At 40.8% G+C, this 18,388-nt stretch overlaps 1 protein-coding gene and 1 long non-coding RNA gene across 10 annotated transcripts in view; one reads left to right on the forward strand and one right to left on the reverse strand.

Moving 5' to 3' along the window:
• The window catches only part of LOC102141878 (uncharacterized), an 81,931-nt gene that overhangs the window by 38,428 nt on the left and 25,115 nt on the right, over window positions 1–18,388 (forward strand). The gene's annotated exons all lie outside the window — the stretch shown is intronic.
• The window catches only part of RORA (RAR related orphan receptor A), a 771,401-nt gene that overhangs the window by 28,216 nt on the left and 724,797 nt on the right, over window positions 1–18,388 (reverse strand). For all 4 annotated transcript variants that reach the window (XM_045397281.2, XM_015452893.3, XM_045397280.3 and 1 more), the window contains one exon: window positions 15,672–15,757. In XM_045397281.2, coding sequence (XP_045253216.1) covers window positions 15,672–15,757 — 86 coding nt within the window. The remainder of the gene's footprint in view (window positions 1–15,671; window positions 15,758–18,388) is intronic.

Below are 18,388 nucleotides of genomic sequence, written 5' to 3' on the forward strand. Positions count from 1 at the left end.
CTTTTTTCAGGGGAGGGGGCAGGGTCTTGCTCTGTCATTCAGGCTGGACTCCTGGGCTCAAGCCATCCTCCTTCCTCAGCCTCCTGAGTAGCTGGGACTATAGGTGCACACCATCATGCCTGGCTAATTTTATATCTATCTATCTATCTATCTATCTATCTATCTATCTATCTATCTATCTATCTATCTATCTTATCTATCTATCTATCTAATCAACTTTTTTTGGTCGAGATGGGGGGTCTCACTGTGTTGTCCAGGCCTGTCTTGAACTCCTGGCCTTAAGTGATTCTCCCGCCTGGGCGTCCCAAAGTGTTGGGATTATAGGCATGAGCCACTTTGTTATCTTTTTATTGCTGATTTATCTTTCAGTGGTTTTGCAAGCTAGGGATGTATGCAGAAAATAAATAAGATCAGTAGAGTCATTTCCATGAAGCAAAGCCATGAAGGGTACAAAAGATGATTATTATCTTCAAAGCTTTAATTGTGAAGATAGATGACCCCAACAAGGGCGACACTAGTGGGGAGAGGTAAAATCCTAAAGAATCAACAGAATGGCAGGCAAACTGATAAGGGTGCTCTCCCACCAAACGATTTTTCTGGAGGTCAATTTGGCAGCTGTATGAAAAATTTTTAAAAAGCCTACCCACTGAGCTAATCTTTTAAGGAATACACCTTAAAGAAATATTAAGAATGGTACAAAGATTTTCCTACAAGGGTGTTCTTTACAGTACTATTTGTAATATACAAAATGTAGAAAGATCCTAATTGTCCAACATTACTGAATTAAGAGAGTCATATTGTATACTCATACAATGGAATTCAGCAACCACTACAAATGGTATTTCAGAAATATTGATATAAAAAGGTGATAAAAATATACCATTGAATTTTTTAAAAAGCAACTAAAGAGCTAAACATAGTATAATCCAAGTTTTGGGGGGAAAAAGGGCACCCATATATTTACTATAAAAGAAGATTTGGAAAATTATGCCCCAAATTGTTGGCACTAGTTGGTGGGGCCAATCAGATTTTAATTTTCTTTTTGTTTATCTGTGCTTTTTTTTTTTTTTTTCCTACAATAGGCAGGTGGGAAGGTATGTGGGCAGCTTGAGAGGAAGTGCACCTGCCTTCCTTTGTAATGGTTGGGGGCCTTTGTTAACCAAGTTGATGTATATGACCTCAGTTTCCAGTTCTTTGGAAAATCCAACCTACGATGGGACGGGGCAGGACCCTGACTTCTCACTCCTCTTGTTTTCAGCCAAGCTGCTTGCTAACCTTGACATAGGCAAGGCTGGGGGCCTCATGTCTCAGACTGTCTCTCTGTTGTACTTTAACTCTACCCTCGATCAAGTCCCGCCTCTGCTGTAAAGCAATCTCTCTCTTCTGAAAAGTATCTAAAGCTATGTTTTTTATTTTATTTTATCGTGTGTGTGTGTGTGTTTCCCCTGTGAAAAGGAAGTAAGAAGAAGTAAAGCTTTCTTTGGGGCTTACTAGAGAGAATTCAAGAAAATATAAATGGTCACAGAGGCAGATAATCCTTAGAAAGAGATACCAAGAGGTCAGCTGTCCCGGTATTCATTTTCCTCTGAGACACATAATCTCTGTCCAAGCCGAAAGGTGTTTCTCTCTTTTTTGAGACTCACCTTCATACCCTTGTGTAAAGGCATCGCTGTGGATGCCTAAAATCAGGAATTTATTTGCTTTTCTTTTAGTTGAAGTTGAATTTTGTTTGCTTCACATTAAGCCTATTACAGTTTCTTCTATGATCACCAAATATGGGGAATGTCTGAATGATTTTTTTAAATCTTTAAGTGGAGCTAGTACTTGAGGGCTGCCATGCTGTTTCCCAGATATCTCTTCTGAAGACCAGATCCCGGCATCTGTCACCTTTCTTTCTAGGTTCTTTTCCACCTCGCATGTTTCTTCTCAGAATCCTCTCCAGTTTCTTCACTACTTCTTGTTTTCTTTTTTAAAACTGAGGCAGGGTTTTGCTATGTTGTCCAGGCTGGTCTCGAACTCCTAGGCTCAAGCGGTCCTCCCACCTCGGCCCCCCAAGTAGCTGGGATTACAAGTGCGAGCCCCTGTATCTAGTACTATTTCTTCATTTCTTTCAAAAGTCTGAAATCCAGAACTAGACACAGCTCTTGAATAATGGTTGGGTCATTAGGGAAAAGGATGCCACTTTTTAGTTTGCATACACATATTAAGTTAACTTCCACCCACCATTAATAAAGTCCAGGACTGTTAACGCAGAAACCGTATATTAATCATCAGTTAGCTCTGCTGTTAAGGGCATGAGAATGATGATGACAGATTATCAGTCTTAATGAGTACTTGTATTAAACCATATCTTTTTATTCTGTATTTTCGATGCAGACATCTTAGGGCTTTGCAGACACTGGAGGGACTATCCTTTCAGGGCTGGAAACCTCCTACATACAGCAACCAACCTGCTGTCAGCCACCTCTCACACAAAACCAAGCGGGCCAGAGCCCATATCCAGGACACCTTCTTCATCAGGCCCTTACGCTTCTAGCCATGATTCCCCTGCCCCGGTCACACCAGGGTCAGGTACCAGACAATTAGGGACAGCCCCTACCCCCTAGCGCCGTCTGTAATGATTCAAACTAGCCACTTAATCCTAAACCTGCTCATCCTGCTGCGCCTTCCTTCCTGTGGAAAACAGTGGGGGCTCTTGGCAGTGTTTCTCCACATCCCTCTCCCCTTCACAGACCCTGGCGCTTCCCCGTGTGTCCCCTGTATGGCGTGGCATGGGCCCTGTCTCTAGGGATTTGTGAGTCCAGCAGTCCCTCCTTAATCGCCATTTTGCTTTCCTTGTTTCAGTTACTTGCGTCAACTGCAGTAAAAGTAAAAGAATATTAAGATATTTTGAGAAAGAGAAAAGCAAAGACCACGTTCACATAACTTTTATTACAGTATATTTTTATAATTGTTTTATGTTGTTATTGTTAATCTCTCATCGTGCCTAATTTATAAGTTTAACTTTATCACAGGTCTGGATGTATGGGAGAAAACAGTATCTAAAAGGTTCACAGTTTCAGGCATCCCCCTGAGGCTAAGGGGAACTACTGGGTAACAAACTTCTTCCTTCATGACAGTCATCTCCATATCTGTGTGTCTTACGATACCTGATTAAAACAAATCCCAAGTACCATTAAAACATCACTGACTTTGTCCTAGGCACTCTATGCTTTATGCAGATTGTGACATTTACTTCTGACAAGGGCAATATTGGGCAAATGCTATCATTTCCCTAGTTTTAAGGATGAAAAAACAGAGGCTTAGAGAGGTGTAGTGACTTGCTCAGAGTCCCCGCTCTAGCATGGGGTAAAGCCAGGATATGACTTCACATAGTTTAACGTCAGAACTTACACTGTCATCTTGTTTTGTTTTTCTGCTTCTCTTGTGTGTCAAAAGAATTCCTCCTTAGTTGTTCTCATACAGGGCAAGCATTAAATTAGTGTAAAAAACAAGTTATACAAAATAAAGTAGCAAGAGCAATCTACTCTGAAATTAGTGTTTTCCCTAACATTAACACCTTTAGCTGACCCAGCTTCCTACCGCCCAGACATTTTACAAAATCTCATTCTGTAGTTTTCTCCTGATCTGGATTAGGAGTCACATAAGAAAATCAGTCTCATGAGTCCATCATTTTTCCTCATTTCTGACCAGAAGTATTCTGCCCCATTTCCTTCACCTTACTTATTTCTAAATCACTTTAGCTCATTTAAACAAACAATGAAACTTACTGCAAGGGCACAGAATAACTATCATTAAAGATGTCTGTGTAATTATGCCATAAATTGCAAGGCAAACTCATGAAGCATTCCGTATGTGCTTTGAGCAGTGGCACTGTGGCTGGAACCAATGTCCAGCTTCCACACTATCTGCTTGGAAAAGGATTACCCTTATTTGGAAGTCTCAGTTTGAGGATTTGGGGAAAGCAGGCACGCAAGCAGACACGCCTTATTCTTTACAGCATCATTTATACCTCAACTAAGTCAGCTGAGCAAATGCCTGCTGAAAAGTTCTGGGAGTGGCATAGCTAAGAACCAGAAAGGAGATCTATCTTTTGGATTAAGTCAACAGAGTCATGCTCACAAGGAGAACTATCAAATATCAGATGCGAGAGGTGAAGTGGGGTTATAAGGTGAGAGCTGAGAAGTGAGAAACAGGGTAAGTAAACCTCCATGACTCAGACGAATACTGAACTTTGCATTTCAGGAAGAATGAGGGTTTGGGTTGCTGCTGATTTTTCTTTTAAAAACCTCTTCTTTTCCGTATTCCTTGTGGGGGTGGTTATCAGAGGATTAAGGGTTTGGAAAACTAAACAGATAAAATACTAAGAGTTAAATAACACGCAAGAGGAAGAAAGATTAGAAGAGAGGAAGAAGAAGAAAAGTAGAAAGTGTGGTAGGTCCCTTCCTACCTCAAGGTAGAAGTAGTGTGCTTCTAAGTACAGAGACAGATTTTGTCTGAATGGGGAGAAATCCTGCAAAAGGATTAGGAAGTGAGTGAGCTGAGAGATGAATTCCAGGGCTTGGAGGTCATACAGAGAGCAGGGGAAGCACAAAGCTAGGGCGTGAAGATTTGGGTGTAACTGAGGAGGTGTTAAAAAAAAGTGCTGAAGTTGTGAATTAGCTGGGAAAGATATCAAGTACATAATTTGGCAATTTTGTTATTTCTGAAACATGAGCTAACAAATTACTTGGCTGTCGTAAAAGTTCACTTTTTATGGATGTTAAAATACATGGAGATGTGCATTTACAAACATGGTGGGCTTGAGCCAGAAAGCCACCATGATACATTTCAGGTAGTAGATGCTTAGTGTGACTGTTGGCACACTACCACCACCTAGTGGCAGCATATTAACACGCGGCTATTGCAAATAGAAAATTAGAATAAAACAAACAGGCCTTTGGCACTGAAAGAAGTTGAGAGATTATCAGGTACAGTAGTTCACATATGGGTGATGCATCAGAAACATCCGCAGAGATTTTAAAAGATACACCTTAGATTTATCAAACTAGAACCTTTGGGGATATGGTCCAGGCATACATAGTAGTTTGAACAATAAGAAATTGCCATTTTTATAGGTCAAAAAAGAAAAAAATTGTCTTTTTTTTTTTTGAGACGGAGTCTTGCTCTGTCACCAGGCTGGAGTGCAGTGGTATGACCTTGGGTCACAGCAACCTCTGCCTCCCGGGTTCAAGTGATTCTCCTGCCTCAGCCTCCTGAGTAGCTGGAACTACAGGCGTGCACCACCACGCCCAGCTAATTTTTGTATTTTTAGTAGAGACAGGGTTTCACCATGTTGGCCAGGATGGTCTCGATCTCTTGACCCCATGATTCGCCCGCCTCGGCCTCCCCAAGTGCTGGGATTTGCAGGCGTGAGCCACCACACCCGGCCAAAATTGTCATTTTTATAGTACATATTTTTAAAAAGCTCCCTGAAGACTTTGACTTCCTCTTGTTAAGAACCAGAGATTGATTCTAGTTTTCTGATTTGCCAAAAACAAAAATGAAGCTTAGAATGTTAAATGACTTGTCCAAGGTCCTGTGGCTGGTAAGGGTCAGTGCTGGGACTCAATCTCTTGTCCTCATTTTAAGTCCAGTGCCCTCTCATTTAAGTGTATCTTCTTCAGTGTGGGCCAAACAAAACAGTGTCACACATTCTTGATTTCCTGACATAGAGTCCCTGCATATCCACCTTTTGTTTCAATTCTTACTGTCTCAGAGACATCTCTCCAGTGTTTCCTCCCTTACTTCACCTAGCTTTTCAAAACGCCTTGCGCTGACTTTTGTTTCTGATACGTGCCTTACCTTCTCTGGAAATTCTATTCCCTAATACTTTTTCTTTAAAAAAAAATGACTGCACAATATGAATTTTTCACTGACCCTCCCCCCAGATGGAAGCTTGCAAACTGGGATGGAGGCCATGGTGTTCAGGAGAAGGCTCATACTGTTGCAAGAGCTGAGTGCTATAATTTCAGGAATTTTGTTGTTAAGGCTAGTTATTAAATCTGTTATTACACATTAACTGACACATTCCTGACATAAAAAAAGTAACCACTTTTTAACGATTATTTTACTATTATCAGTGTTCTTCAGGTTATCTATATCAATTATCCTTATATCTGAAGGTAGAAATACTATACCATGCTCTGCATCCCTTCCCTACTCTGCATTCTGTGAAAGAGCAGGTCGGGTGGCTTGAAAATGGCCATTGGTGGGATTATTTACACCACAGAAATTGGCAAATGCTACAAATAAGGGTTTGATTTATTATTTTGCTTACTGTCTAGATTTAAACAGTGATGGCCGAATGCAGTGGCTCATGCCTGTAATCCCAATACTTTGGGAGGCTGAGGCAGGAGGATCACATGAAGCCAAGTGTTTGAGACCAGCCTGGGCAACACAGACCCTGTCTCTACGGGAAATAAAACAATTAGCCAGGTGTAGTGGCATGTGTTTGTAGTCCCAGCTACTTGGGAAGGTGAGGTGGGAAGATTGTTGGAGCCCAGGAGTTTGAGGGTGCAGTGAGCTAAGAGTGTACCACTGCATTCCGGCCTGGGCAACAGAGTGAGACCCTGTCTCTTAAAAAAAAAAAAAAAAAAGACTGGGTATGGTGGCTCACATCTGTAATCCCAGCACTTTGGGAGGCCGAGGTGGGCAGATCATGAGGTCAGGAGTTCGAGACCAGCCTGACCAACTTGGTGAAAGCCTGTCTCTACTAAAAATACAAAAATTAGCCGGGCTTGGTGGCAGGTGCCTGTAATCCCAGCTACTCAGGAGGCTGAGGCAGGAGAATTGCTTGAACCTAGGAGGCAGAGGTTGCAGTGAGCTGAGATCACACCACTGCACTACAGCCTGGGCGACAGGGTGAGACTCTGTCTCAAAACAAACAAACAAAACTGATGAAAATTACAATAATGCAGATTAAACTTAACAGTACATCATATCTAGTGATCCCACTGTGAGTAACACAAAAAGTGGAAGAAATGTTCTTCTAGTATTTGTAAACGATTAACTGAGTCAGCAAGGAGGTTATTCATGTCATCATTGGCGAATGAATGAAGTTCCAAAATGTCTTTGTTGTTTCACTCTCTTATTCATTAATGTAAACAAAATATCAACAATATTCATGTTGGAACTAGTCTTTCCTCAACTGTAACCATGGGGATAGAGGTAAGAGTTCAGCAAAATTCATGAGAGCATTCAGTGAGAATTATTTGTCTATATGAAATTTAAAATAAAGAATATTGTACATTTTATTATTGTTTGAAAATTACGTGAAATTACATCAGTGAGATAGATACCAAAGTTATCTACATACAGATAGACACATTTTGCTTTCCTGAGAGCCAGTTGTTCACAGCTTACCAGCATGTGGCTGGCCTGAGCCTCATCCTCGCTGTGTCACCAGCTCCCCGTCACGTTGTTTGAATATATTCCCCCCACTTTGGATAGGCATTCACCCAAAGTTGTGGTTTGGCCTTCTAGAGCCCCCACTGACTTTCCCCTTACCTACATAAGTTCTAAACACTTTAGCTGAGTTTTTTTTTTCTTTCTGGAACAGAATATATATATTTAGAGACAGGGTCTCTGTCACTCAGGCTGGAGTACAGTGGTGCTATCACAGCTCACTGCAGCCTCGACTTCCTGGGCTCAAGTAATCCTCCCACCTCAGCCTTCTCAGTAGCTGGGACCACCAGTGTATGCTATCATGCCTAGCTAATTTCTAAATTTTTTTGTAGAGGAGACAGGGTCTCGCTTTGTTGCCCAGACTGGTCTTAAACTCCTGGCTTTAAGTGATCCTCCTGCCTAGGCCTCCCACAGTGCTGGGATTACAGGCATGAGCCATTGCACCCGACCTAGAAGAGAATATATCTTGACCCACAGCCTGTTTCCCAGCTGTCCTCTCCAGTGTTTTCTTGCTCAGTGACATGGATTATCTTACCCTCAGTTACTCAAGGCAGAAAGATGGGCTTCACTGCCTTAATCTCTGCCTCCTCCCCATCCATATCCAAGCGTCACCAAATTAGCCTGCTTCTTGGCACCTTCCTGTTTCTCAGATCCATCTACTTGTCTCCAACTTTACTGCAGTTTTCTTAAGTTTCCATGTCTTTCACTTCTTGAGTTGGTTATTATACAGCCTCCTAATTGGGACCCCTGCTTCCATTCTCATTCCCTCCAATCCATTTCACAGTTTAAAAGATATCTTCCTAAAACATCACACTCATCAAGTCACTTCTCTGCTTATGAGCCCTTAATGGCTCCCTGCTGATGACCAGACAATGACCACACGTCCAGGCAGCTCTTCTCAAAGTCATACAATGACCAAGCCTAAACTGCTGTGTTCACAGTTCCCCAAAGAAACTCTCTCCTTCCCTTCAGGATTCACTGAGAAGACATTCACTTGTTCTGGGAACCTTCTCTGACCTTGGCCCTCCCAAAGCTGGTTGAGGGGCCCCTCCCATGTGTACCCTTAAGAGTCCTGAATTTATCCCCCTCCTAGCCCTTACCTTGTTGTATTATTAATGTCTACCTTTTCCAGGGACGACTGCCTTGTTTCTTTGTTTCCAGTAGCTAACGCAATACTTAGAAAAGTCAACAAATACTTGTTGAATGAACAACTAGAGGAAAAAACGGTGGCAGCGATAAAAACAGTGGTGACGATATGCTGAGCACCTACTCCCCACTAGGCACCATGTCGGACACTTTGCCATAATTATTTGCAATCCACAGCAGCCTACAACTGCAAAGTAGGGATATGTATCTCTGCTTTACAAATGAGAAAGTTAAGAGAGGTTAAGCCATATGCCCAAAGTCACAGAGCAGGTGAGGGGAAGGCCCAGGATTTGAATTCCTGAATCCTAGGTGCATCTTATTCCAAAGGCCATAGACTTCTTAATATACCACCTAAAAAGCACCAAGACAAACATGTAGGGCCGACTGAATAACAACAAAAGATGAGCAAACAACAAAACAAGCAAAAAACCACTTTTCATTTCTGTAGCCCAAGTTCCCTACAACGGTTCAGATGAGGGAGACGGCATTTTATAGGGTATCAAATACCAGGTTTCCATACAGGTAGGAAAACACTCATTTGTTAGATATATTTTAAAAGCCTGGAAATATGCCTGGCACTTCCTACTGGAGTTTTTAATAGTTTTGTCTAAGAGTATGGACTGGTTGGACGCTGCCCTGTAGGTATGGCTGGGAAGGTGAACGGGGGTCTGATTCTGAGTTGTCCCCTCCTGCGTGGGGCTCTTTCTCAGTGAAACACAGGCTGAAATGCTGATCTGATGTTTGGTCTTTTGACAATTTTCACTTAATGAATTGATTCCTACAGTTCATTAACATACCCACTTCCACTTCTGTATACACATATGTCTTAATTAGCTGCTCATTGGCTGTTTAATTACAAGAAAACAGCTGACAGCTGCCTTGCTGAATTCTAATGGCAGACGCTTTGGAACGGCTACACACTTGCTTTTGACAACCAAGATTTCTTCATAACTCTGTGATTTATTATGAATGCTCATCTGCCTGCCCAAATTATTGTATTTTCCAATACAACTAAAAATTGGGAACTTGGGGGACTGCTGAGGTGGGTGTATGTCCACCTTTCATTTTATGTCTGAGACTAAGAAAAATGGAGATAAGAACAGCGGAGAATCTTCTATGTGAAAGCATGTACTATGTTACAATTTTATTTATCTTGGCAACTTCCTGTTGAGAATGTTCAGAAGCATGGGGGTGAGAAGGAAGAAATATCTTTGGATCAACGTGGGGCAAAAGTTAACTCTCTGGCTGGGGGGGAAAAAGGATAACTTCATTTCATTGAGGGGTAAACACAGGTCACGCATGTATTAAAATCAAGCAGATGAAATTATAAAATTAAAGTTGGGTGGGGGGCAGAAATAAAAGTGCTCAAAGACGCATATGAGGAAAAAAAGTTGTTCTTTAGAAAGGGTAGGCAGCCTCATTCACAAAAGTTAGCTGGTCCAGCCCTACACTCATACATGTGGCAGCAATAAATCACAGAAATTCAGATTTCCGGAGCTACGTTTTTGTTCAATAGTGCCTGGCCTCCCTGCAGAATTGTACGCGCAAGTGGTCTCTGATTAAAGCGGCCCACGTGTTGTATTTGGTAAGTGTCGATGTCTGCTTTTGACTGTGCTTTGCCGTACTCAGATCCAATCCAAGCGAAGACATTCAGCAATGGTTATTCCCTAGCACGCACGTGGGACCTGCCCCAAGCCAGGTGCTGTGTCAGGGCCCCATCTACAACATGGCCTCGAGCCTGGGGTTTTCTGTGAGCTGAGGAAGGGCAGCAGTTACTGAGACATGATTAAGATCTAAACAAACAAATAAAAAAAAAACTGAATCATCATGATGCAAATTGGGGTTTAACATAACCCTACCACTTGCACATTTCATCACAGGACTGGAAGATTTAGCTAAACAAAAATTTTCGCTTACCACCTGTGTATAACCGAACCGAAACTCAGGCATCGTAAGGATGCAATAACAGCTTGTCCTTCCCCAAGTCGAATTTTCATTTTAAATGCCTAGCTCTAATACTGGGGCCACGTATTAAAAAGCGTTGAAATAAAAATGTTGAGCATGAATGTATCAATGGTGAAAAGTGGACAGAATTAGTTCACGGTTAGCGACATTTCACAACCGAGATAAAAATATTAGAATCCTCTAAAAGACAATTTGGGCCTAAAAGGAACATTCATAAAAGCTGCTTTTTAACCTAAACATAAAAAGCTCCAGAAATGGCTTTAACTGCTTCAGTGGGGGAAGGTGTCACTTATACACTCTAGATATTTTTGAAAGGCTTTTTTATTGTTTAACAAAATATATTTGTTAATGCAGAGACATTATCTCAAATTATCTTTACTGGGTAGAAGAGGAAGCTTTGAATAAGACATCATCTTAAATGTATTGACTGATGACTGTATATTGGACAAATGAATGCCACTTTATTCTTAGTCTTATCAAGAGGAAAAGGGTTTAAATGTAATCAGAAACCAATTCACGAACCCCAATACTGGATTGTGCATTATCATTAAAAAAACTTGCAGTTAAAATTGTATAGCCAAAATGTCTAAAAGGATATGGATTAAAAAATGTGTGTGCGTGTCTGTGTATGTGTGTCTTGAGATCAAATGTTCATCCTCATCATCTGAGCAACCACTGTATCTCATGATGAAATTAGGAACAGAAGGTGAATGGCAAACAAGATGATTTCTCAAAAGCAAACCTTAACCAATGATTATTTTCCTCCTAACACTTCATATTTTTATTCACTTTGAAGATTGAACTTTAACATCTACAGCCTCTAGTGTTACTATGGCCTTTTCCTCTGCTGGCATGGGGCACGACCTGCCCCTCCTCCCTGGCAGGCCTGCCCCAGCGCACGTTATGCCCCCTCATGCTCACCCAAGGCTGAAACTAAATTCTTTTCCAAGAGCTCAGAAATGTCTCTAGGAACAGAACTAAAAACCTTGCAGGCCTGGATTCTAACATATGTTCTTCGGCATTGCAATATTCAGGCTGAAGCAGTGCCAATACATTGTTCCCTGATTCTTTCAAGAGAACAAGTGAAATACGTTTATAATTAAAACCTTGGCATAATGGAGTCCTTAAAAATTTGAGGATGGTGTGCCTGCCTACCCTCATCTTCCACTAGCCACAGAAAGTGACCCTCTGCTTCAATCAAACTGAGTTATGTGCTGTCCCGTTAATACAACCAAGACTGCCCTAGTTCTGGGCTTTTGCCTCTGCCACTCCTTGTTCTCCTCCTTCCTCAGCACAGAATGCCCTCCCAGCCACCTTCTCTGGGAAAATCGTTCCTCAGCTCCAGCCCACGGTTGGTTCCTCCTCAGTGAAACCTTGCTAGGCCAACTCTCCTCTAGACTACCGAGGTATGCTGCCTAGTGGATATGTGTTTCTTTTTTCTTTTTTTTGAGACAGGGGTCTTGCTCTGTTGCCAGGCTGGAATGCAGTGGCGCCATCATAGCTCACTGTGGCCTTGAACTCCTGGGCTTAAGCAATCCTCCTGCTTCAGACTTCCGAGTAGTTGGGACTTCAGGCAAACACCACCATGCCTGGTCAATTTTTTTTATTTTTAATTTTTTTGTTGAGATGGAGTCTTGCTGTATTGCTCAGGCTGGTCTTGAACTCCTGTGCTCACATATTCCTCCCACCTGAGCCTCCCAAAGTGCTGGGACTACAGGTGTGAGCCACTGTGCCCAGCTTATATGTGCTTCTTATGTATATCATAGATTGTGGCCTTACTCTATAGTTAGTTCTTGCATTGCTATTTAGCTTTCCCTAAACAGGCCTCATCTCTACAACTAGACCATAAACTGCTTGAGGGAAAGATTCGGTCTTCCCTTTGGATCCCTTACAGTGCTTACATAGTGCTTGGGCCCAAAGGAGTGCTCTTAGTATTCTTTTTTATTGACAGATTCTACGTAACATATTGCAAATGGTCACAACAATCAAGACTACACCCATAGATGTCCCAGAAATAATATCTGACTATATAGAGCAGCATTACCAAGCCACCAAGAAGTCTGCCTAGTAGTAACAGTGATAACAGCAGCTAACACTTAGTAAGTGCTTTGATGCATCTGGCATTCTTCCAGGTCCTTTCCTTAAATGCATATGACAACCCTATGAAGTTATTAAAATTACAGTCCTCATTTTACAGATGGGGGAACTGAGGCACAGAGCGGTGGTACAGGTGCTCAAGCTGGTAAATAGCAGTGCTGGGATTTCAACTTGGGCAGTCTGGTTCCAGAGTCAGAGCAGAAGCATGGCACCTGCTGTCTCTCTACAGACAGCAAAGGGGATGGGGAGAAGATGAGCCAGGAACAGCCAGAAACGACAGAAAAAGTTACCAAAGCTTCTACCATTTTTGCTGTTCATGTGCAATGCTTAGCAACTATGTGCCAAAATCATCATTTCAGCAATTAAACAGGTCCTCTAATTTCTTATGGTTTCAGGTTGTTAATTTAAAAATGCAGTTTAAAATAAATTCACAAAATGATTAGCTCAGAAGATGACTGATCACCTTTTTTCTCTCATTAGGTATCTATTTGATATGTCTAATGTGAAATTTTTCTTATGTTTAATTACACTATCACAGCAAAGTTATTTACAATTGATCATGATAGAAACACCTTTACCTGGTTAGAACATGATAAATAATTAACATAAAATGGCAAAAATAGAAGTCTGACTTCTATTTTTATAATTAGGAATAAAAGTGTTATAGCAGAGGGAAATTATAATGGAGAACAAATAGCATATGTATCAAATATAAACGTATAACATTGTTCAAGTCCCTGGCTAGGCATAGGCCCAGTCTGTTAACAAAATTATGTTTTATTTGTTTTGTGGTTTTCGTTGGATAAAGTCAACAGAGCAGAGGAACAGAGCCACAGATAACTGAAAATCACTTTGGCACTGAAGAGGTCTGCAGACAAGATGTGGAAGGGAATCTAGAAAAATGACAACTTTGGAATAATGGATACCTTTTGTTTTCTTATTGCTTTTATTTTTGTCATCATAAATATTAAGGGTAAAAAGAAAATTCACATTGTGCCTATGTGAACAGTGGTACTCAGTCAACTTAGGTTTTACTCAATAGCATGTTGTTAATTAATCTTCCAAATTGTTGGGGTATTTTATATGAAGTAGCCCCTACCCCTACCTTGTCCTTTTCCCAGACTCGATTCCTTGATAATCACTTCCATCAATTACTAGATAATCACTTGCCTTACTGACAGACCCAGAGGAAGCGATCAGCTTTTTGGGCAGAATGAAGGGACAAGTAGCGAACTGATATCCGGGATGCTGCCTAGAACCCTGTCCATTTAAGAAGACACCCAGGTGATACGCAATGCACAAAAAGCACCGGAACTCCCAGCAGGCAAGCACTGCCGTCTGTAAACCCTCTATTGAGAAAGGCCATGGCATGTCTACCAGGGACACAGATTTGGGAGGCAGAACACAGACAGGGTGAGGGTGAAAGGCAATGGCTACCTGGCCACGTCAGCCAAACCAACTCCAAAAATCAATGCGATGACAGTGGCCACGGGCCGCTCACTCTCACCTTATAACCTGGGATGGCATAGGCCAGACAGATTATTTCATTTTGTTTTGTTTTTCAATATTTTTATTTACTTTTTTGGAGAAAGAGTCTCACTCCATTGCCCAGGCTGGAGTCCAGTGGTGTGATCATAGCTCACTGTAACCTTGAACTGCTGGACTCAAGTGATAAACCTGCATCAGTCTTCCCTGAGTAGCTGGGACTACAGGGACACACCACTATGCCTGGCCTCTCATTTTGCTTAATTTATTTATTTAGTCACCTAATTTTGAGGGAGGGCAGATTTTGGAAGTAAAGGGCATAGATGGTTCTGTAGTATGCAGAAATCTCAAGCTTTGCTAAGATGGGATCAACATGAAGCATCTGTACATGTACAAATTAGCAGATGTTACCATGACTAACAGTAAAATGAAGAATTAAGGAAATTATGAGGTTAATTTCCTTGAAGTCTCTCAGTAGTCATTTGTGTCTATAGGTATTTTACAACATTGTATTTTCTAATTTAATGAAAGGAAAGCTAACCCAATTTGTGGATTTTATTTTTTGACTCAGCCTCAAAAAGCCTTAGGGCTGATTCAGGCCTGGTTATAGCAATCGGCTGTCTCAAAGGCCTCCTGAATGTTTAAATAGCTTCTCTCCTGTTTATTTTGCACTGTTTTATCCTGTAAGCTGTCTCAAGGCCCTTCCAATATAAGCATGAGGATTTAAATCTTAATAAATTGAGATTTGAATAATAGAGGTAATCTGGGCTTGGGGGGTCTTGAATTATTGGGATAAACATCTCTATTTCCCATTTGCACATTATGCCTGTGCTGTACACATTGCCCCATGATCAAGGTCAGAAATAGTAAAAATAGTCATAGCAGAAATAATACTGATAATATTTGGAGTTAAATAGCACTTTTCCATTTGTAAGGACTTTTTTATGTACAGATTCTTCTTCTATTCTTGGAATAGTCCTAAACAGTAGGAAGATCAGGTGTTATACCCAATTTAAAAATGACGCAAGTGAGTCACAAAGAGATGAAGACACACTTAAAACAATATGGACGAGTGGAGGCAGCAGGACTAGAACTCAGGTCTTCCTGATAGCTTTCCCACAGTTTTGCCAGATGTGTTAACATATGTGTGCTAACAATAAGACTCAATGACATTCCAATTAAACTTACTGGAGATCTCTTTTTATAAGCTTATGACAGGGACATTGTAGAAGTCTGGAGTTAGCTCTTTTTAAAAAAAGGTTACCACAGAGATTGCTCATCAGTTCAACCCTAGGGTTGAAAGTGACAAGCAATGCTCAACTACCTTTTTGTAGTCTATTATTTTGAAGGAAGGAGTAAAAATATATATAACTTCCTTAAGTGTAATTTAACACCAAAATATTTCTTCTGTCCTGTCATTTCTTATCACTCAAAATTCTAAGGAGTTGAATTTTAAGACATAAGTGGAGGCATAAAAATCACGAAGATACACTTTAACATTAATAGAAACAACAACAATTAAAAAGGCTTACCTTGCAGCCTTCACATGTAATGACACCATAATGGATTCCTGATGATTTGTCTCCACAGATCTTGCATGGAATAATTTCAATTTGAGCTGCAACAGAAGCACGCAACCAGTTAATTACATTTTCTTTTAAACACCTTATAAAAGCGTTCCCTGATCAGCATTTGTATAGTGAAAACTAATAACCTGCTAAACATTATACTGCATTAACTATTCATTGCTGAACTGTGAGGGTCCCCCTAGAGCCCTGGACTAAATTATGGCTGCTCGTTATATAATAGCTTTCGGGTTATTAAAATGGGTCATTTGAGAAGGTGTTTAAGAACCCACAAGAAGACTGGAATCAGCATTTCAAAGCCTTCAAGAACTGGAGAGTTCGCAGTTTAGGCCTCAGAGCAAAGCAGATACTGAAATGTTTCCTCCAATCTCATTTTCTATCATTATTTTTAAAAGGTCATAAATCTGTCTTGGCTGAGCTTTATAGCTTGACTGCTAGAGAAAAATACACTCTAAAAAGTCAGCTCTAGTTAGGAAAATGATTCAATTCAAAATATTAATAAGTTATATATGATGGTAGGAATTCCTTATCTTTTAAAAAATTAACGCAGTTGCCATGTGTTAAAAATTAGTCCATTTGTGTACAATCAGAACCTTTCAACCACAGAGTTAATATCCTGTTTGAATTTAATAATGATGAATCCTGACAAATAGGATGTATTGCTTCTGAGTTCTTTACGTTGGAAATTTAGTTCCTGGTACACAGGGCATGTGTGTCTACCCAACTGATTACTTAAAGATGCCTCATGCTAGAAGACTAGCAAATAAAATGTATCACACCAAAGTTCTCAAATAAGGCAAAGCACATTTCTGAGCACACACATTATATCTCAAAGTTAAAAAGAGCATAATTAAGGATAAAAAATAAGGAATAATTAGGCAAAAGAAAATGCTTAGATAAACTATTAAATAGAATTTAGATGTGAAATAAAGACCAATGCTGAGCTGTATAGACAGAATGGGAACAGTCACCAGTTTACCTGGAATGTGTCATGACGCTAAATTCATTTTCTATGGTTTTCACTACTGGGTATCATGTTAGATTATCTACTGAGTTACACACAGAAACACAGTTGCAAGTGCCCAAGTCTGTTTCATTTTTATACAGCCCTTACCTAGCCCCAGACCTTATACACAGTAATTTCTTTGTCCAAAGAATATGTCACACAGTGTAAGTACCACACAGAGACACACAGCCCACTCTTTCTTCTAATGTAATCCCATATCCTGGGATAATTCCACAACCACTTACTTTGGATTTGGGGTGATGTTGTGTTCAGTACTTATAGCACACATGAAACTATCGGATTTAACCTCATTATAAACCATGTGTACTGCTAACTCCCTTTCTCAGGGCCTAATACAAGTACTGTGGTGACTTAGGGAGTGCAAGCTATTCTAAAAGCTATTCATTTTTTTTTAGTGCTTGCATACTGAGTTTCTTTCCTGTCCAAATTTAAAGATTGTTCCAAATCTCACATCCAGTGTATTTTCTATACTCTGGAGGCTTTCTAGTACCCCAATAATGGTGACTGTGGACACTAATAGGTATAGTTTGAGTTAAGCAACTTAATATGTTTAAGGTTGCATTCAACAAAAATTGTCATTTGCAAGTGTGCCACATGTTAACACTTGGCTTGATTTCTTCAAGAAAAATTCTTTATGAAATATGAAATCTAATAATGTCTCATACTTCACAGTCCCTCCGATATGTTTAATATAGTCAAGGCAAAGGTTTGTGCCACAGATCTGCAACTCTAGAGAAAGCGACTTATGCCTAACATTTTGCAGAGATGCACAAAAGGCAAGTGGAAGTAGAGAAATCGTGAAAGGTGTTATCAGCTGAGTTACTGCCTACTCTTCCCTACATGAATTGAGTAGGCTAGAATAAGAACCAGCCTCCCTACCTTGATTCTTAGGAATATAATAATTAGGCAACATAAAGTCCTTGAACCACCCATTAAACAGAATTTATACATGAAATGAAGACCTACTTGGATCTGCTTCTCCCCATGTCTCACCTCAAGGTGTAATGACAGAAATTAGGGATGAACAAACCTCTTTAGGTCCTAGCATTTAAGTGAGCATCAAAACTACCTGACGCTAAACTTGGGCCTTTTAAGAGTTATCTTCATTCCATCTTAACAATGGGGGAGATCAAGCATGTCTACTCAGTCCTCTATAAGAATATGAAGGCCCTGGGCAGGGCATATTGAGAACACTGAGTAGAACTGCATCTGGACAAACTGAAAATGATATGCAGTATTCCTGTCCAGTTGGCCTGGACTCACAGTGGATTACTACTGAGAAGTGAAGTAACGATGTTTAAGGCTGTGACCAAGATGCCTGTCTGGCGTGGAGGACTGCTCATGATGGGAGTGGCCTTGGGAGTACCATGCTGGCCCCAGCACTTCCATCTTTGGAATGGCTCATGGCCCAGCGGCTGTGACGGTAGGTGCGGGTGGGGAGCAGTTGTACTACAGACCCCAGAGTTTGGTGCCACTGTGACACAGGACTGATGGCCTGAGTCAGGCTTCAGCTCGCAGGGGTTTTCAGATCTGGAGGATATTTGAGCGGAGACAGTCATGAGATCTGTGGAGGCCAAGAAGCTTAGGATAAATGGACTCACTGTAGATTGACTGGTATTTCCAAACGGTGGGGGGT

Source organism: Macaca fascicularis, chromosome 7 (genome assembly GCF_037993035.2).
Source record: "Macaca fascicularis isolate 582-1 chromosome 7, T2T-MFA8v1.1".
In the NCBI taxonomy this organism is placed as follows: domain Eukaryota; kingdom Metazoa; phylum Chordata; class Mammalia; order Primates; family Cercopithecidae; genus Macaca; species Macaca fascicularis.